This window comes from Pyxicephalus adspersus, chromosome 7 (assembly GCF_032062135.1).
Source record: "Pyxicephalus adspersus chromosome 7, UCB_Pads_2.0, whole genome shotgun sequence".
Lineage (NCBI taxonomy): Eukaryota > Metazoa > Chordata > Amphibia > Anura > Pyxicephalidae > Pyxicephalus > Pyxicephalus adspersus.
In genome coordinates, this window is record NC_092864.1 from 48,219,607 (window position 1) to 48,241,778 (window position 22,172).

Here is a 22,172-nt window from a genome sequence, read left to right on the forward strand (position 1 = left end):
TGTTATACATTTAAGTATATGGCAAAACACTGATTACTGATCTGATTTAAGCAAACTGAAATCCTATTTCCAAATAGAAATGACTAAATACAATGACTTTGCATGTCATTGTTTGTTGTTCTGCTCTGTGGAAAATAGAAGCAATTTATTATTATTAGACATACTGTATGATCTTCATTTCTCCCCTTCTGTAAAGCCTTACCTCATGGTACTTTATGATATTAATAACCCATGCACACAGGCCTGCAGCTGCAGAGGATTTTGTGCGCACAAACTCTGGGTTAAACTCAGGATCCTTTAGGTAATCATCTTTTATAGTTTTGACAGTTGCATCAGGTATATGTTCTTTTTCAAAATGTACCAAATTCTGTTGAAATTCATCTACCTAAAAAGAGGAATGCATTTTTTTAGACAGCAAGGAAACCATTTCCAATGTAAAACTCCTGGTATTTCTTATCTAAATAAATCTAGACATATTTATATGAAGGTTCTGAAGTGAAAATCCATGTTGTACTTGATTATATATATATATATATATATATATATATATATAGGAATCCAGTCTATCATTTTTGACCAAGAAATATTGCTGGAATGTTAGCTGTTGGCCTTTCAACAACCCACAGTCATTGCTTGTCTTAGGCTGGGCTTATTTATAATGTAGTCACTATAAAATTATAATTTGGTTTTACAAATCTGAGTTTTTAGTTCTCCAGTCATTATATTAGGAAAAATGCTGTGAAAATTAAGATTAGGGATGGTAGTCACTGTATTTGATTCTTATAGAGCCTAGTGTTGTCTACTACTTTGGTCCTCTGTGTACCCACATCTTCCTCCTGTGAACATGGTAATATTGTTAAATAACTTTTAACCCTATTATATTGAAAGTAAAAAAAAGGCTATACCTGTTTTTTTATTAATCCTTTATAACTAACATGTGATTAGAGATAAATGAATGCTTCATGGCCTTATCCTATAAATGGTAGTTGTCTATGTGCATCTGACTTTAAGCCTAACTCCAGCCTTATCTTTAGTCTAGAACAGTTGTATAGGCTCCTTTCTTCTGAAATTGCATATTGAATTTCACTGCACACTTTGGACTTCTCATAGCTTACATTTGGAATTTGCAGCAAATCAGATAGAAACCATCTCATTTTCTGGATGACAAAAATGCTAGAAGGACATTCAGTATCATCTAGCCATTTCCTCCACAGCTCATGCCCCAACCATTTCAGCCAATGGATTTGAGTTTTTATCATGGAGGCTCAGGCATGGTATGTAGGCATAATGTAAATGAAGAAGGCCTTCTTCACTGTAAGGTCTGTGAAAATGTGGAATCGGCTCCCTCAGGAAGTAGTTTCAGCAACTACTATAGATTGTTTTAAGGAAAAGCTAGATGTTTTTCTAGAAGCACAGAATATAACTGGGTATTAAAGCTTTAAAGTAAAAATAACAGTGACTATTGATCCAGGGAACATCCAATTGCCTCATGGAATCAGGAAGGAGTTTTTTCCCCTGTTGAAGCAAATTGTACCAGGGTTTTTTTTTGCCTTCCTCTGGACCAACTATGTCTTATAGGGTTTTATATCTGGATATGTTTATTTCCCTAGTGGTTGAACTTGATGGACATCTGTCTTTTTTCAACCTAACCTACTGTGTAACTATATGTATTTATGTAACTACCTAAGAATCCCTACTCCCTCATACTGTCCTATACCAATTAGGGCAATTTAAATTTTGCATATTCTTGCATATGTGACCAAGAAATACAAATACCAAATCTGTTGCTTGTATAAGGGCTAAGGACTCTTGCAGGAACTGAGCCAAAGGGGCTGTTTTAACCACTACATCCTGCTAGTTCATTCCATCATACCCTGCCAAAATTGTACTGAGATGCACAGAGCCCTAGTAATAATAGCACTGGGTTTAACCTCCCTAGAGGTCACCCCGAGTGAGACTCGGGGTAGAAAAAAGTTGCTAAAAGCGGTAACTCTGAGTCACACTCAGGGTAGGCAAACCTATGGGAACTAATAGTAAATACAGCCTTACCTAATTCGCCGGCATCCCGCGTCGTCCATCGCCGCGATCTCTGTGTTCTTTCTTCTTTCTCCGGCCGGCTTCTGCACCCGATGAGTCACCGGGGAGTTCCCGGTGATGTTGGTGCGTGTGTACGTTGCCGGCAGGGCGGGAAATTCAAAAACCATTTGTATTTCATTCAATGCAAAATATCTGTATTGAATGCAATACATTGGATTTATATGTGTAAAATCAGTACATTGTTTTCAAAAACATTTATTTTACAGTATATATAATAGTATGAATATATTATGTATTTTTTTTAATATATAGATTTTTTTTAATTTATTCAATTTATTATGTTTACATGATTTTGTGTTTCAAACTTTATTATACATTTTCATGAAAAACAATGTACCACTTTTAGACATATAAAACCAGAAAGAAATGAACCGCTAGGGAGGTTAATAAAAGTATGTAATGAAAACAGAATAGTGGTATTTAAATTTTCATATTGATGCATGGAAAGGGGGAGAAGGATAGTATATAGAACTAGAACAATAATATTGCTAATGAGAATAACAAAAATATCATAATTAGCTGTCTTTGCTTCTTCTGAATCAGCAGCAATACTTAAGCTGTCTATTTTTTTCACCAGAACTCCAGCTAAAGTGCACTTTAACTTGTTTTTTTTTTGTTTGCCAATATTCAAGCACATGCATGCATTAATATATGAAGTCTAAATTCTGTTCCCTTTCTTGACTTATCTTGGATTTTAAGCTCCAGTAAACATGACCCCTAATAATATGCAGCATTACATGTACAGTAGCCAAAAGCACTGAACAGAGCAGATGTAGCAAATTGGCCTTAAAAATGATAGGTAAATAGCAAGTGAAATGACCTGACCTTTAAAACAGGTGCTCTCTCCACGTAAGACAGTACGCACTTCATGTATGGAGATAATTGTGGCATTAGGTAAGGGTGAAGAGGCATTTCCATCTTGTGTTCCTTTTACCATTATTACTTCAGGAAATGCTGCCCTGATTATCTGCTGCTCATCCACTCGCAATGTGACAAGTGACAGCGGCAGAAGTTAGTGGAAAACTAAGTAGCATATAGGATAAAGGTCTATGCAACTTATATATGCAAAGAGTTTTTGGTGCGAAAAAAGGAGTTAGGTTAGTTTGTTGATCTCAGCAAAAATGTGTTGTTTTATTTATTTTGATAGCGCCATCATATTCTGAAGTGATTTAATTGAACCATGCATTTATTCATATCAGTCCCTGTCCATTATAGAGCTCTTAATGCTGATACATTGTCACCTAACTCTATGCCACATACTGGTGCTATCTCACAATAAAACTTATCCAAAGGAATAACCATTGCTGTTGGCAATGAATTTACGTAGCTTATTCTCTTTCATTCTCTAAAATTGCAGATGGTCACTACAGGCAGATTCATTCTCTTCTTATAGACATTTTTTGGCCATAAAGCCAATTACCCTTACCTTGCTCATTAAAACTTTTGCTGCTTTCCAGCTTCTGTCTTTAGGTATTTTCCCATTAGGACATAAAAGCACAAGGACGGCAGCAGCCACATTGGTGACAGCAGCTGGTGGATTTGGGAATGTTCTTAGCTCTGTGAGATTTAACTGGATAAGAGAAAACAAGTTGCTTAGTGCATGATTATCACAGAAACATAAATTAGGCAATAAATATATTAGAGAGTGTGATGTTACCCGATTCAGGGTGTTCAGAGCTGCATTGGCAGCCTGTAGAGCTGGTTCTGCTTTGGCCAAGTCATCTGCAGATTCTTGCTGCTGTTTGGTTATCTCAGCTTGGAGAGCAGCCACCTAAAAAATTATACACAGAAAGACGTACTTCTGGAAGTCTATTTATAAAGCAGTAAATCTGACATTTAAGGAAACGTTCCCAGGTGGAGAATATTCCAGGTTCATGTGTTGCAATGGTAATAATTAATCGCTGATTTATGAATATACTCAATAGTCTTAAAGGGAAACCCAACTAAACAGTGTTTGTGTGTAAACAGATCACATAGCACAAACACAATGCAAACTAAATGCAAAAATTAAAGTGAAGGTGAAACTTGTCCTTACACCAAGAGTTCATCATTAAAAATTCTACAATGGCTTTATTTAAGGTGCGTACACACTTCCAATTTTTATCGTTCCAATCGAACGACGAACGATCGATTGGGCAAAAAATCGTTCGTAAAAAAGTAACCAACGACGCCGACGAACGAGGAAAGTCACTGGAAACGAACGACCGGACCGACGGATCGGATTGGACGACGATCGTTGAACATCGTTCGTGTGTACGGTCGTTCGTTGATCGTCCATGGTCAGAGCATGCGTGATGAACGAACGTCCGTTCACTTTCCTGTCGTGCACATAGTTCCTCTATCGCTCAAACGATCGTATCTATTGTGTGTACAATATCTACGAACGATCGTGTCGTTAACTCTATGTGCAGGATTGGTGCTATACGATCGTTCATATATATCGTGCATGAACGTTCGTCGTTCGTTTTCCAACGATAATAATTGGAAGTGTGTACGTAGCTTAAGAATACATCATTCATTATTTAGTGCCAAACACAGAAGAGTAAAAAAAAAGCTTCAGATAACGTTGTCCAACATAGAGAGATTTGGGTTTGTATGAAAGGACATTTTGATTCTCATGTGTTTAGGTCAGCATTGCCCTGGTTAGAAGAACAATGGATTCTTCTTTAAACATACAGATGAGAAAAGCACAAACCTTGTTAGCACCCACCTACTCAAATTGGATAAGCAACACTGACTGTCAGCTGATGACTTCATGCCCAGAGACCACATGTTTAGAAACAATAGACCAATTTTCTCATGATAGATCTGCTGTGAAATCGAACTACAAATGAGCCCACTCTCCAGGGATCCCTGCACCCTGAGGGCATAGAATTAGCAGGATGTTTTAAATATCCTGACATGTCTTCTCTGCTACACACTATCCCAAGGGGGATAAATTGTTATCCAAAATATTCAACATGCCTAGAGATGAGGTTTTAGCACACAGCTCGGTGAATGACAATTTTATTAATTTTCCATTGTGTCAGTGTAAGTACAAAAATGTAAACATTATAAATACATCCATTAAGTTACTTTTATTTGCCATTGACATCCGTCACCTCTATGTTTAGACATTAAAAATGGAGAATTTCTGTTACTGTCACTTCCACACACTATAAAAAAACAACAGATAGGTCAATAGTGCAATGATGATTTATGCTTTTAAAATGCTTGTGCTAGTATTCTTCAAATTGGGATTTTTTTTCTAGGCCACAAACAGAGGATATTCCATCACTAGAAAAAAAGCCAATGATGGCTGTAAATAAATTTAGTCAGTGTTATCTACAGTTAGGCCTTGTTCACACTATAGGAATGTTCTTTGCCGTGTGTTATACTGTAAAACAAAACAAGCACAGCCACCTGTGTTGCTGACCATTGTGACACTGACGCTACTTAGTGTAATGAATAGGGCAGTGCACAAAAACAGCCAGAATTACGTGCAGTGGGGCATTGCACTGCAATGACTAATGTGTAGTAAAAATGTCTATGCAATGGGACTGATCTGACTGATTAAAGCTCTCAAAGAGTGCAGAAAAAACTTGGATCAGATATGATGTGGGCCAAAACCACTTACCTAATTTATAGGAAATCCATGCCAGGTTTGCTGGATCACCCAGGTTCCCCCATGATAATTTATCTTCATCAGTCTAGGATAGCTTTAATAAATCAAGCCCAGTGTGTGATGTTTTTGTATATTGTACCATGAAACTGAGTGTGCCAAACTACACATAATGGGTCTGATTTATTAAAGCTCTCCAAGACTGGTAAAGATAGATTTTCATGGGAGAAACTGGGTGATCCAGCAAACCTGGAATTAATCTGCCCCAGGACTGAAAACATATGCCAGTTCCAGGTTTACTCAATCACTCAGATTCTCCCATAAAAGTCAATCTTTTGCAAAACTCTCAGAGAGTTTTAATAAATTAGGCTCAATGTCAACAAAGCCATAAGGACAACCAGAGATCAGCTTTACCCAGGAAATATTCATGGTATCTGTCAGGCCATGCAATGTGCAAAAGATGTGTCAATTACATAGATAACCAGAATTATTCTGTGTACACACGTCCAATAATTATCATTGGAAACAAACAACAAACGACCGATTGACAAAAAATCGTTCTAAAAAAAAGTGACCAACGACGCAGACGAACGAGGATTGTCGTTGGAAATGAACAACCAGCACTGCGGATCTGATGGCCGACGATCGTTCACTATCTATCGTGTGAACAGTTGTTCAGTGATCGTGCATGTTTCTGCAATACACTTTCTCCTTTACATGTCACTCCCTGCATCGTTCAAACGATTGTATCTAGCATGTGTACACTATTGGTGGATTATATTTGAATGATCCTATTGTTACAGCATGTACAGAATTGTGCACAATACGATTGTTCAAATATAATCGTGCATATTCGTTGATTGGTCGTAATCGTTCGTTATCGTCCTAGTAATTACCTTTCGTTCCTCTGCATCTGCGACAGATTTTTCTTGGTTTAGTTTTTCTGTCTGCTGGCCAATCTTATCAATAAGGGCTTCTGTATCTCTGTTCCTCTGATGAAGTTCTACTTCCTGTACAGCAAGTTTGGACTTCAGATCTTCCACCTGCATCATTACAACAGAGACTTGTTTAATTAAGCTTTAAGACAATATTTTCAATTATAACAAAATTGGTTAGCCTAAAGAATAAATGTTGCCTTGGGCTTCATTGTAAACGTGGGTAATTACATTGTTCCTCTGGAGGATGTGTAATTATCTCTCTGTATTTATCAAAATGCTGGCTTGAAGGCAGTCAAAATGAATTGTTGGCTTTTGATTTGCATATAAAAGGTTTCATTTCTTTTTGTAAAAATTCTAAACAAATTCTTTTTAGAATGCTGCAGGAGTATAACTGACAGTGTGTGACAATATCAATGTACAACTTATAATTGCTTTCTAAAGTTACCTTGTGTCTATAACTTATTCCGATTTATGGAAAAGTAATGTAGATACATGTACATTACTGCACTATGGCTACAGCCTATGAAGGGCGATGGCCTCTTGTTTAGGCTTTAGGTCCATAGTTACTCCATGGAGGAGCATGACATTAAACTTTTTGCCTTGGCTATTCATGGCTTTAATGATAGAAATGTATTTGCTGGTATAGCTCTTAGGATTCTTTGACTGCAGAGAGTTGATCATTTTTAGATGTGTATACGTGTTTAACGTATTTGAATTTATATGGTAGGACTGGAAATGATGAGTAGTTGAAGGTGTATTAGGGTCTTTTACAAGTCTATTGGGGCTCACATAACAGGCATGACCAGTGCTACATATTTGTACCCAGAGGACATAAATATTGGAGGTGAGCTGAGCTAAGAAATCATCTGGATGAAGAGTTTCCAGAATACTAAAGGTTAGGGGGATAGGCAGTCTGGAAAAAAGACTTCATTTTTTATGGAACTTTTGAAAAGTTGAGTGTATATGAAAAATCTTTCTAACAGACAGTGACACAGGATGAGGAGAGGTCCCTGCCCTATATACAACAAAAAAGGTTACAGTTAAATCCTAGTCAAGTCTAAAACACACTATTTAATCCAATTATGTACTTACTTACCATAATATTTAGGGGCTGCAATCTTATGTTAATGAATGTGTTTTATTAGTCAATAACTACACACAAAGAATGTGCTACATGGTAACCCTAATGTACAGTTCAAATTAAATGACACTCACAGCAAAACATGCAATTAAAGCCATATATTAACTTATGGTATGTTTGAAAAAAAAAAAAACACATTTTGGTTAGTTTGTGGCCCAATGAAAACGAATGGGCATGGTTTTTCTTACCATGCTAAAAAAACAATTGCCCATAAATATATTGGTAAAAATAACCCCACTAATGGGGCAAGTCATTTTGTTGAATTTTGTAACAGAGGGACTAGAAATGATAGGAAAAGAAAAGATAGGATCATACAAAAGAGGAGGTAATGTGTTATGCATTTGTGTAGAAGGGAGGAAGCTTGGATATTTAACACGCACATCAGGATCTGTCATGGGTTAAACTGTGAATTGGATGCAGAGTGAAATACTTCCTGTCTCAGCACAGCTGCAAGTTAACTTCAGGACTATATTGTGTGAAATGCGTTAGTGATCTTACTGAATTAAGTAAATAATATCCAGGAATCTTGACACAGGTATGCCGATAAGCTTTTGAAAAGGTTAGCTACCCCTAATATTACAGGCTTTAATTGGGCTTTTCAACGATATTTAACCCAGGCTGGTGTAGCCTTTTATAGCAATTATATCAGCAGTTGTGATCGTAAAGGGTTGTGGCTCATATATAGGTGATATATATATCAATTATCTGGTAGGTCCTATGCATATAAGACCAGAAACGCTTAAGCACTACTCTACTCTGCTTTCACCACCACACTATGCTACCTAATCCTTATTCTGCCATGCATTTGCTATTGCACATCCCCTCCCACTGTGCTCACACCTCTGCACTTGTACCTTCCCATTTCAACCCTTTCCTGATCACTTCCCCTTAACTGTTCCTGCACAATCTTCCACTTTCATCACCTTACGTGACCCCCATTATGCCTCATGGTCAAAACTGAGCCTGCCACCTTATTCACCATTTAACTCTAAAAACCACACCTGGATCGCCCCCTGCTCTCACCACTGCGCTTGCCACTTCATAGTTAAGCAAACATATTGATAAAATTTGTTGGATTTGTGTGCACAAGAGATTAAAAATTATATTTTATGGTTACATTAGCCTCGCTAGCATTACCTGAAAAGCCGTTGTTTGCAGCTTCTGCAATCCATTTTCCAGTCTCTCAATCTTCTGCAGCAGCTCTCCTCTTTTCTTTCCCAGAAGATTCCAGTACAGTTTAATAAGTTCCAGGAAGCTCTTTGGCGTAGTGTAGTTGTAATGCTTTTCATTCTGCTGATACTTGATGCTGACTTCATTTACACTTGTATGTGCAAATGTTATGAACTGGCTAATGGAATTTTTTACTTGAGCCTGGAAGAATAATGGAAAGGTTACATACTCAATGTTACTGTGTTAGCAGGTAGCAATATAATAATGATATATTTCCTAACTGTATGTATTTCATAAGGGAAATTAACAAGCAAAAGAAAAGGACCACTTAAATTCTAAGATTTATTTTCAGCCCTCAGGGAAGTTTACATTGTAATGGAGCAAATTAGGTCAACATTAAAGGATTAAGCTTGCCTTTTCTCATTTTCCACCTGTACAATTTATTATGTGAATTCCTTTTTTTCTCAGTTTTATTTATTCATCTTATGTCTTATGTATATTATTTATATTCTTTATGTTGCTGAATTCTTCTTAACTTCCACATTGGGTAATGTGCAGAAAATGCATTTGGACTTCATACACTTAAAATAAAGATGTTAAAGTCTTTTTAATTTCACTGTTCTTGCTTCCTAGGTGACCAATATGAAAAAAAGCACATGTATCCAGTCTATTTGGTACAAAATTAAAAATTAGATACCCCAAAAATTTTGACCAACTGCAGTCCATATTAATACCTCATGTTAAGGGTGACAACATCTGAGAGACAGGCACAGATTGTTATCATTTCATTACAGAAAGTGCCTGAACACGGACCTTAAAGACAATATCATTGGGTATTATTTAAATCAAAGCTGTATAATAAAAATGTGCTAAAGTTTATTGTATCTAATATTGTATCAGTTGGGTTTAGATCTACGTTAACTAGTGTCAAAATGCTTTTGTTAGATGTGCTGATTGTGTGATAAATATTTTGACTTCCAAGGTAAAAAAAGGTTCTGAGAGCTCTGCCGTTTATGGAAAATGTTAAATACTCTACTTGGTATATTGTAAATAGAGTATTTTGACTGTGATCTTGATTGATCGTAATTTAACGGTTATCCACCTAAGATACCACACCAAAGCGATTACAACAGCTAGGTACTGCAGTTACTCCTTTCATGTACTAGGATACTCCATATCAATCTTAAGGGCTAAACTAAGGACGATTAGTTGTTTGTTGGATTATATGTATAAAAATGTTACTTTTTTTATTTAAATTTATTTTGTAAGATTGTGATGCTGTTGTTACTTGTGTTTGTATATATTTAACAAACAAGTCAATAAAACTTTGTTTAAAAAAAGAAAGGGGTTGGAGGAATACTCCCATCATAATAACTCCCATCACAATAAGAAAAATGTGGCTGCTACAACGATTTAAAGTTGTTTACCATACAAAACTGTACTTTTTTTTTTTATTTCATTTTTTATTTTACTTTTTTCCATTTTGCTAATAAATATGTTTTTAAAAAATTTCCACATGGAAATCATTGATAAATTGAAAATATATGGTTTCCCAATTATAAATTCTTTATGCGTTTTCTCTTACGTTTTAGGTTTGGCAGCTCAAGAATGTCATTTAAATTGCCTTCTCTATTTTTTCCCCAAATATTTTCTTTGACTGCATTCACTGATGCCACTTAAACATGACGGATTTCTTGTGCATTGGCTACACTTGGTTGTAGGCATTCAAGGTTGCTCCCCTGCTTTGCATGGCAAATGTATTTTCACAGCTGTCAGGATGATGGACAGAGAGAGAATGATCGAGACGATGATCCCTGTTTGTTATTACATACAATAGCCCTGTAGGAATCGTGATCTGTTGGAGAGACAAACGGTGTTCTACTCTGGAACATATTAAGTTTGTCTCCAAGACACACATGGCTTCACTGGGGTGTCTAACCTCATTCATAATAGATGCTAATCTTCTCAGGGCTGAATGATGACAACACTTCCTGCCCTTCACGGAATTAGAGCCTAGCTTTATCAAAGGACTCAAACAGCCGGCTAATTAGACTAATTCCTTTTGTCATGAATTATTTATTTCCATTGGTAACTGATCACTGTGACATTAATGGGTTCTGCTCAACTTGGTTTCTCTGGTATGCACTAAAATCCTAGGGTTAAAGATGAAACAAAAAGTTATTTTTTTTCAAGTCAGTTGTATATAGGTGAAGCATAAGGCGAGCTTGTGATTGCTCAAATATTATATGTTTGTACAAAAAGTGGGCCATCTAAAATCTCTGGCAGATAAGAGTACTGCTCATAACGCCACCTGGGCCCCTTATTAATGGACAATCCTGTTGTGGCATATACATACGGAAAGACTTGTTACCATTTCTAAAGGAAAAAGGGTTTACCACTAAATGATCACAGATATTATTTAACAAGTCCCAGAAACCCTGTAATACCAAGCCATTTTGATTCACAGAAATCATGAGAATCGTCAGGGAGATAAATGAGAGGGTGGACAAAAGAATAGGCACAGCTAGAATGCCAGATATGGCCACCCATACCAAATGAGTGTCTTAAAATCTTTTATTATTTAATCTTTTAATCTTTTATTATTCATCATATGGCGGATAAGCTGTTAAATGTAGATATCCACTGCCTGTAAATTACCCTGCACTCATTTTTCGGATCCAGGTAGGGCTTTGCTGCTAAACAGCCAAATTGAAGTGCCTAACTTACCCAGCCAGTCAGAAGGACAAACAAAGACCCTTCTTCTCTGCAAAGAAGTATGTGGAACATTTAGCACTTCAAAATTCAGTGAGTATTTTGAACTTTGTTTTTTTTTCTAACCAACCAAGATAGTGGGCCTTAATTTCTAAAGCTCCCCAAGGCTGAAGAGGATAAACTTTCATAAGTGAAGCTGGGTGATCCAGCAAACCTGGAATGGATTTCCTAAAAGTAATTTGCTATTTGTTAGCAAATGTTTTCAATGGCATTTTTCAATACTGGACCAGATCCATTTCAGGTTTGCTGGATCACTCAGCTTCACTGATGAAAGTGTATCCTTTACAGCCTTGGAGAGCTTTAATAAATCAGGTCATTATTTGGGAAGGTAGCAGGGAGGAGCTTTAAAAGTTCATGTGTGTTTTGTATGTTTATGTATGAAGTTACCTTGTAGTCATTGTAACATCACATGTTTTTTTTCATTATAATGGGCCTCTATGGTAACCTAAGAAACTTAAAATGGTTTATTTAAGTTACCGCACATCCTTCCTCTGTGGCAGCTATTAACTACCAGTTTGTTTTGCTCTTCGTTCACAAAGGTTCTTTGACAATGAACTACGTACAGACTGAAATATGCAAAAGTTTTAGAACAAAACTCTAGGAAGAAATGCCAGGCAAAAGGAAAGCAAGAACTTCCATCAAGAAATAAGTGCACTTTATGTGCAAGAAATGTTTGCAATTATTGTAAATATATTTTGCAGGAGGGGGTTCGCAAAAAATAGGAATCAAAGTATATATTATACCAGCATGGTGTATGTTAAACCCCAGGCAGCCAGCAACTTGGAAAAAATACCCAGGAGACTTCTGTTCTGATTTGACTCCTAAATAACCATATAAAAGCCTGAATGAACTGAACACAAACAACACATTCAACTGTGGTAGAAGTTATTCCTAAAGTAGGACATAATTGATGCCATTATTGAAAAGTAATTTGTAAAAAAAATGTCTTAAATTTGCCAGTCAATGGGAAAAAAATAAAATATTAATGCTATAACAATATATTAAAAAAAGGATTAACTTTGTAGTATGTTTAACGCTATGAACAATTCTGATTTGATTTAAGCAGATGTTCTTTGGCTGGAAATTGTGTTGAACAGTTTGAATTTAAGATAAACACTCTTTAATTCCCCGGCAGAATTCAGAAACTGATTTGGGAATCATTTATGAGGTATACCAAGCAATATAACAAAATCCTGGAGAAATAAGATTTGATGTGTAAAGAAAAAGATTTTATATTTCACTGTCACAAAAAGGCATGTTTATGGTACATATGCTGCTATTATATATTATTAATGCTACAGTAAAATTAGAAATGACCAGTTCTTTTCAGCTTTACAGTAGTAATACCAGTGATTACAGTGAAATATGAATAAAACATAATTATATATTAGTAATTTTCAGGGTTGCTGTTAAATTAGCTTTTCTAATTTCCAGTAAGCCAGTACATGGATCACCAATAATATGTATTGTACAGCATATAACCTGATGAGAAAGCAAGGTAAAGAAGGGCCTATCCAAACTAAGATTTAAAGCAGTGTTTCTTACCAGGTTTCCTCTAGAGGATGCTGCAGTGCAGTTTCTTGAGCAGTAAGGGTGACATTCTTCCCACTGGCCAGCAGGGTAGAAGGTATTTACCCCCCTGTCCACCACACTAATATACTGTGAGTTGTGGATATAGTAACCATAGCAGGGGTTCCCTGAAGACCTGAAAGTTATTTCAAGGGGTTCCCCATGTTATAAAGGTCAAGAAACCCAGATTGCAAGCTCTTCGGGGGAGGGTCCTCTCCTCCTGTGTCACCGTCTGTATTTGTCTGTCATTTGCAACCCCTATTTATTGCACAGCGCTGGGTAATATGTTGGCACTATATAAATCCTGTTTATTAATAATAATTTTAATAATAATAAAAAAGAAACGCTGGTGTAAAGCAAAACTTCAGCCTATTAAAAAAAGCAAATTTCCCAGAAACCCAAAAGCCAGGTGATGATAATATGTCATAAAAACCTATTTTCTATTTTGGTGTCATGTATTTTCCTTTGGTGTCATGTATAAATATGAAGGTCTATATTCTTTTGGGAGAGAGCTATTAACTAAATCCACCCCATTCACTCAACAGTTCACCCATGTCTAGCCACGTCTGGATAGAAGGTTAGTAACCCATGTTTGAGCAACATTAAATAAGGAATGTGGCTGGGTACATATTGTTTTTAAATTGTGATAATACTTACTGAAATTCAGTATTCAGTATATAGATACCTACTAAAATTCGGTTTATACCTACTATGATAACTTGAGCCTTATATGATATGTCATTATCATTGTATTAAAGTACAAAATATAATTCTGCAGTTGAACAAGATTGTGAGAAAGGTTTAGGCGTATGTTATTTGTTGTATATGCCAATCATTGATAATAATAAACAAATCTTTAATGGTGTTTCCGTGTCACCATACATGTACTCGAGGTTCTGCAAATCCTATAAATCCAAATCTTTCACATACCCCAGTCATGTTATTTCTTTATAGATTTTAAACTCCAATGTCATACTTACGTTAACTCCTTCCAACTTGTGGATGAAACTACTACTGACTGACTGCAGAGCAGCTGGAGGCCAGGAGTGGAACCAGTCTATGGCTGTACAGTTCACCAGGGCTGGAAACTTTCTGGCTCTGGTTCGTAAAGTAAAGCCCACAGGAGAGAAACACAGAACTACCTGTGATTAAATCATAGAAATAAGATTATTTTGATATCTCCTGTAATCAAATGGATATAATATTCACATATGACTCATAGTAAATCTGTTTGTAGTGGAAAACAATAAGATGCAGTATATGTAATATATATATATTCCTGAATCTTTAAGAGAATGGGTATACAAGCCAAAAAAATCAACTCACACCAGAAACCCAGAACGGCACAGGGATAGGAGGGTGAGGGAGTCAGACTTTTTGTTAGCACATAAAGCAGCCTAATATCTGCCCAAGTGCTGTTAGGGGATACAGATTCCACTGCCATGCCATAATCACAGATGGCATCTATGCATGTCAAAAGTTTACTATGTAGAATACAATGTAATAAAGTTCTGAAACCACCAATCTGTTTTTTTATTTGCAATCCACTCATTGGTTTTACCAGCATCTTCAAGCTATATAGATGATTTATTAACTTGGCTTGCAGGTATTGAAGTTGAAATGCCTCCTAATTGTTTCATCATATATTTCTAGGGTGTAAAAAATGTTACAGTCACTAGTCAGATTGTGGACATATGTATGAATTTTGGTTCACTACAAAAATGCCTTCAGCTTTGATCTGTGCTTTACAACACAGATAATGAATGAAATTACAACATCTATAGAAAAATAAGTATTTTTATATTATTCTTGACGCTGACAGACACTAGAGTCAATGCATCTTGGTTACAAATATGTCTGTTTTATTTTCAGGTCATGCTTGAGAAGTGCTAAACCCATAAACACAATTGCAACATGACTTCTGTAATGTATTACATGTAGACTGCCCAGCGGAGAATATATGTATGTACTCTGGAAAGCTAAAAGGACCTCAATAATTCAATTTTCCTTATGTGATCAGTGGACTCTGTGAGCTGCACTTGAAAGCAGCAACAAGATAAAAAACGCAGAAGGCAAGACTTTGGGAGGCTATTATGCTTGCGTCCCCTCCCCCAGATTTCACACACTTTTATGGCTCCATGTGAACTCTGCACAGTGGGAATGGTTCAAACTTCAATCCACAACTTGATCAATGGAAAAAAAAGTGCTAATAGGTGCCTGAGCTGCAAAATAGGGTGCCTTGATTCCAGATTTCAGTTCCTTTAACAAAAATAGAGTCTGTTAAGGAAACCTCACTGGGCTCTATAGACATCTAATCAACTACAATACTCTTTAAAACAGAGGAGATCTGTGTCTATCTGGGAACGAATAACTACTATGCCCAAAATACCATATATACAAAATGAAACACTTGAAAACATGAAGAGAACATACAACCTTTTTGTAGATAGCTTTCGGCCTGATATCCATAACTGGGACCCTAGTGCTACCTAGAGCCACTATGCTTATTCATTGCAGTTATATAGCACTGATTTATTACCCAGTACATTGCAATAGGCCTAATTTAATAAAGCTCTCCAAGACTGGAGAAGATATGCTGTCAGGGAAGATCCTGGGTGGTCCAGCAAAAATTATTTGCTATTGGTTGGCAAATGTCTTTAATCCTGAACCAGGACCATTTCAGGTTGCTCCGTTTATGCAGGGTCTCCCTTGAAAGTCTATGATCTCCAGTTTTGGAAAGCTGGCACAGAGAATTACCAGTGTCCCTATTAGAAATAAAGCTTTATCTTTTTCACCTAAAATGATCATAAAGGTGCGTTCAGGTGACTGTTTTACAAATGATCGTTGTACAGACAGACTCCTTTTTATGAAAGTATGATAGGTAAAAAGTCAATAGGATAGCAAATACAGGGACAGCAATTGCTAAACAATAAAAGTTGTTACTGTTCTGTAATTGTAAGCTCTTTGGGGCAGGGTGCTCTCCTCCTGTGTTACTGTCTGTATCTGTCTGTCATTTGCAACCCCTACAGCATTGCGACAGGTGATGTCCCTTCTGCAATAATCCTTCTTACCCGTTTGATCACTTTGTGGATCTCTCAAAAAGCTGAGCTGCACATGTGTTTGTCTGGATACCCATCAATCCCAGCTTCCCCTGCACTTAGCGCGGCAAATCAAGATGACCGAAATTACAAGCAGGAAGTGAAGATGGAGAAAGATGGAAGCACCCAGCGATGGAACATGGGTCAGATGAGTAGGGTTGAGTTTTGCTTTAAAGTTTCCTCTTTCTTCATTATTTCTCCAGGACAGGAAGTAAAGGGTGTCCTTATATATATAATATCTTTAATCAAGAGATTTACCCCAAAGTACATTTTTTTTAGTTAGATGGGCAGATCATCTTGAAACCACCCCAATTTGTAATTGTACAGTAAAAGTAGAAGCAGCACAGTGATGGGCTCATTTCTTTTTTCAGTTTGCTTTTTCTGCCTATTAGCATGCTTTGAACTGATTGGCTCCTCATGCTGCTTCTCCTGCCTCCCTCCTAAATTCTGCCATACATGGCTTGCAAGAGGTTGATACTAGATCAAATTCAGATACTTTAATTGCTTACATTTATAAGATACATTAAATAATGTATTCATGATTACACATCTAAATGTATTTGTATATTTTATATCTGCCTGGTTTACAGTTTACGTATAGCCAAAACAAAAATTGCAGAAATATCTACCTTGTAACTACTCAATACAGTGCTGCAAGGTTTGCTTCCTTGCTCATAATATAACTACACACAGATCTTATATATAGGTGTGTATTTGAAGACAGAAAGGAGGCTGGATATGTTCATAGGGGCCATTGTAACTGTACAATGCACAATACACATCTTCTTATCATACACCAACAGCAGCCAGACTGAAACAACATCCATAAATTCACAACTGTGGTATGTGTGTGTGTGTGTGTGTGTTTTTTTCCTAGGACAATACAAATAGCATTGACATAACAGAAACCCTTTATTCTGCCCTAACCTGTGAAAACATAGTGATAATGTTTAAAGGATCATAAAACAGGACTATAAATTACTAAGATATATTGTGGATCCAGGCAAGGACATTTATAATTGTTTTCTGCATTCTCCTGGGTTCACAATCCCATCTCCATTATTTTATACCCACCTTCAGCTGCCGACGGATCCTGTCAATAAAGAACTGCCAACAGTTGTCCCGCGAGTCGGGGAGGCCCAAAGCGCGCAGCTCCATCCTGACAGAAGACACAATGTTGTCCATCTCCTCTTCACTAAAAAGATCAGGGATTTCTCCTACAGAGAATGAACAGACACAGAGTAGACATTGACCACAACATTTTCAATAATTCTCGTATTATTTTTATACATACTTTCAATTCTCCTTTCAATATGTTTGCTATTTTTCCGTACTCTCAAAATCTAATTAAAAATATCCAAAAAAATCTATTTTATAACTATTCGGTAGGAGGTCTATTTCTGAATGTTTTATTTATTGAAGATTTACCCAACTATTACCCAAAAATGTACACACATCTCTTATTGGATTCAATTAGAAAATGTATGATTCATGAGTAAAAGCTGATTTAAACATTTTCTGTTCAAATCCAATCTGAAAAATGTGAAAAGTTTAAGTGAAAGCATTGCATTGCTGTCTAAGGCTTTGAACAATAAACCACGCTGCATAAAATTACATCTCATTTAAAGAGTTTAGCAGGCTTCTTTCATATAATGAGTTTTATGCTGCTGTGTCTTTAATTGTATATTTAAATAAAAACATAATAGGGAAAGTGATCCCAGACTCCTCCTGGAACAAGTAGAGATAAAAACCTATTAAAAAAATAAATTCATAATAAACCGAATTATTGCTGATTGCATCTCATTATATTAAGCAGCTTGTTTGTCTTGTGTCATCGGGGTGACATGACAGCGCCTATTACAAATCTGCACAGGTGACCTTTCACATTTGCTGATGAAGCCTATTCAAGCCCCAATGCCCTGGGCTCATTTAAAATGTGTTATTTCTCTACTGTTTTGATCATGATCATATTTATCAGGTTTTTTTTTCTTACTTTTTCCCTCATCTGCTGTCTCCGTCATTTAGGGGTATGACTTTAATCTTATACATGATTATTTAATGCAATAAATTCATCTTTAAAGGAAAGATAGATATAGTAAATTGCTTTAACTTAATTTACTATAGACTGTTTTATAACTTATTTCTGTTCCATGTATTTTAGCAAATAAATATATAAAAAAAAGCATAGGTTATTAATATATTTTAAGGGTCAGTTCATCCAATATTTTACTTATATGTCCCATTTGAATAAGTAGTCTGCTAGCTTCCTATATCTCTATTGAATTAATTATAGGAAGCGGAATTAATGTGCCTTAGGCACCAATTGGAAACAGGTTTGCCTTCAAAGTGTGAACCTGATTGGTGGTTGGAGCAATGGCTCCAGCTCTTGACATCCCTGTACCTGCCCACTTGGAATCCCTTCAGTTCTTTCTGCAGAATAATGTACTTATTCTCCATATGCAACTAGCATTTTGCATTCATTACATTTAAAACCCGCAAGTGCCACAACTCATCACTTGCTTCCCTCAGAGACATAAAAAACTACCTGGTTAGGCAAAGCATTCTTCATGTCAGATTTTTGTCACTGGAAACAATCTTTCATGATCGTTTTCTACAACAAAAGACAGAATGATGAATGAATGAGTGTGTCACCGATCCCCGCAGGTCTAGGTTATCTGTGTCTCTGGATCCAACACTTTGCATACTTCCTGGTCCAGGTCAGGTGATTCTTCGTCAGGTGCTTCCTTGCCTCAGAGAACCAGAGTAATCCGCAGACACACTCCATCTGCTGGCAGGCATCTAAATAACACCTGAGACTATCTCATCACCAGCACTCCCTCTGCTGGTGGGATTGGTGTCTGTGGCTCACATGACCTACACCTATCACCTGACTTCCCCTTTTTTAAGGAAGTGACCTGGCAACAGGATGTTGCCTGGACAAAGGAGTTCCTTGTGGTTCTACTCCCAGGTTTCTACTGCTCCAGTTCCTGTGTACTGTTCCAGTGTTATCCGTGTACCGACCCGGCTTGTTTCCTAATGACTCTTGTTTGCTGCCTGTCCTGACCTTTTGCCTGTTTCCTGACTACCCCTGTTTGCTGCCTGCCCTGACCGTTGGCTCTTTTGACTACTCTTTTGAATTTCCCTCTGGCACTACGTTTTGGGTCCTGATTTTTAGCAGTCAGCTGGCTCGGTGGGAACAGGGACCGCAACATGGCAGTAGCTTGCTGCACAACAACTTCACCTCTAGTGTCTCTGGAGAAGACCAAGCTACTGCTTAGACCCCGCCCCCCGTGCACATCCCCACCCACTGGGTAGGTGACACAGTGGGTCCACCACTTGGTCCTGTGGAGCCATGACAGAGTGTACATGCTGTACATGCAGCGCTGTTCTGTTCTATGGAAAGGGGGCAGAACAAGTGATCAGCACCTCGCTGCGCTCTCTCCCCTTTATTTTCATTGCGGTCATTTGTCTTCTGTGGGTCCACAAGGACAGATCCCTGAACGACGGCTATTCCTTAGGCTACCTACACGTCAGATTCTTAATCGAGATAAGCCCTGAGGCTCTTGCCGGACAAGAATCATCAGACGTGTGTACGTAGCCCAAGGAATAGCCTAATAAAAGGTTATGATTTATCTGCCATATTGACTAGAATAGAAGAGGCAGAGTCTGCAATTGAGCCCATGACAGAATGCTTCGGCTCACTGTAGGTGAGAAATGGCCTTTCTTTTGAATTCTTTCAAAGTAATATGAAGTGTAACACACTATTCAGTTTTTTTATCACATGACCAAGTATGGTATATATGGCATTGCTCTTGCTGTACTTCATGCCTACTTCAGGTATAGATCTATTGATGTCATTCACAGCCGCACTTATGTTGTGGTATAGTTTAAGTTATAGTACATTAACCCCCCTAGCGTTCTAATTCTGTCAGTTTTTTGATGCAAAAAGTAATCCTATTTTTTTTGCATAGTTTTTGTTTATATTGTGGGCCTGTATTTCTTAAGATTAACTCCTGGGTATGATAATTATATTTATTTAATATATTATAATCATAAATTATATTATAATTAATTATAAATATTAATTATAAAAAATAATGAAATAATAGACTTCAACAATGTAATTTATAAAAAAAAAAACTTATCAAAAAATTTCAAAAGGTCAGGGATGATAGCGGGCAAAATGTAAATCAGGGCACTGGGCAATGATGTTTGGTGCACTAAAATATGTACTTTTATTTTTATTATGTTGTGTGGTGTTTTTTTACTGTAAAAAACATTTAAAAGCAGAATAAATTGTAATCAGCTTTTAAATTTCCCCACCCCACCCCCGGAATTTACTATTGCTGCTTGCATCAGCAGTTAGATGTGATGCACAATGCAGAAGTCCTGCATTGTGCTTTGCATTTAACTGCTGATGCGAGCAGTGGCATGGCCGGGACCCCGGGTGGTATTTAAAAGCAGATTACTCAGAAATCTGCTTTTAAATTTCTCGCCGGCCACGCCCCCTAATTCAGAAACGTCCCGGCATCAGAGAGGGACAATTCGATCGCCGCTGGAGGGCGAGGCACAGGTAAGGCGGGCTTCTAAACTTACCCTGAGTATGACTCGGGATTACCGCTTTTTGCAAATGAAAAACTCTAAACTTTATGCATGAACTGGGCAGCCTGTTTGCTCTTTAAGGTGCTCTATGGTGCTTTTATCTTTCAAATTACTAATGATGTATTATGAAGACTGCCAAGCTAGAAAAGTTCTCCAAAGTAAGATTAAAACCCCTCCAGCATAGTTGTCACCAGAACAGGTCCTATTTTGATGATATTTTAAAAAATTTGAAAATACCATCAGTTTCTTTCACAAAAAAAATAGTAGTTAGAAGAACTAACACAAAGAGTAACAGAGACAGCAATACAATTCATACAAAGACTCCTATTTGACAATGGCTGATTCGGAGAGAAACGTGATAACATAAAAAAAAAAACACTGCCACATTATTAGCAGGTCATTTATTCAGCTGCCTATGACTGGTATTTTTGTTTTCCAGGCATTTCCCTTCTCTGTGAAGTCCAGAAAGCTAAAAATAGTACATACCGTAAATCCAGTATTGTAAAACCAACCCTATAAATAAAGAGCGGGGAACAGAATACTAAATACAGAAGGGCAGTAGGAGCGGAGTCTCAAAAGTGGCAGTACGTTCTTGCTTTTAATTACAAGCATCTTAAACTGATGCTGATCAAATACAAGCATAATGCCCTAAGCATACAGGCAGCTCTTACTGTTGTTCATTTCTAAAATTACATAATTATTGAAAATATGAAATTCAGAATAAAAAAATCTTCACTTCTGGAATATTGTGATGTATAATGAGACCACAGTTATTTTCGGTCTTTTGGAAATGGACAGTGATCACTTCAGTTTTCAGTGAACAATTAAGCTGTTTTCCCAAAAATAACAATTTTAAGCCGCATACACCATAACCACATCCAACATTCTACATGTGTCACATTGCCCAGATGTGGTGTGTATATTTTATGGTCCTAGTAACTCTGTTCTGTCCAGCACAAGCACCCTTTCATTTCACCATTGTGAAGAGGTGGCTGGCAGGCCCATCTGGTTCACTGACTTTGAAGGCTTAGAGCAGTGTTTCTCAACCAGGGTTCCTCCAGTGGATGCTAGGGATCCCTTGAGCAATAAGCATTTTGTGCCTTCCAGGTCAGTTTAACCGTTTCCAATGATCTTTTTGGCTATCTGTAAGGTTGGCAGCCTTTCCAACGGCTCAGTGTAAGAGG

At 37.0% G+C, this 22,172-nt stretch overlaps 1 protein-coding gene across 1 annotated transcript in view; it reads right to left on the bottom strand.

Annotated features, from left to right (window-relative positions):
- The window catches only part of LOC140336042 (dynein axonemal heavy chain 11-like), a 182,173-nt gene that overhangs the window by 66,475 nt on the left and 93,526 nt on the right, over positions 1 to 22,172 (bottom strand). The window contains exons 41-47 of the mRNA XM_072419096.1: positions 17,461 to 17,603; positions 14,269 to 14,430; positions 8,915 to 9,148; positions 6,595 to 6,741; positions 3,755 to 3,868; positions 3,524 to 3,667; positions 203 to 385 (exon numbers count right to left, since the gene is read on the bottom strand). Of these exons, the coding sequence (XP_072275197.1) occupies positions 203 to 385; positions 3,524 to 3,667; positions 3,755 to 3,868; positions 6,595 to 6,741; positions 8,915 to 9,148; positions 14,269 to 14,430; positions 17,461 to 17,603 (1,127 nt within the window). The remainder of the gene's footprint in view (positions 1 to 202; positions 386 to 3,523; positions 3,668 to 3,754; positions 3,869 to 6,594; positions 6,742 to 8,914; positions 9,149 to 14,268; positions 14,431 to 17,460; positions 17,604 to 22,172) is intronic.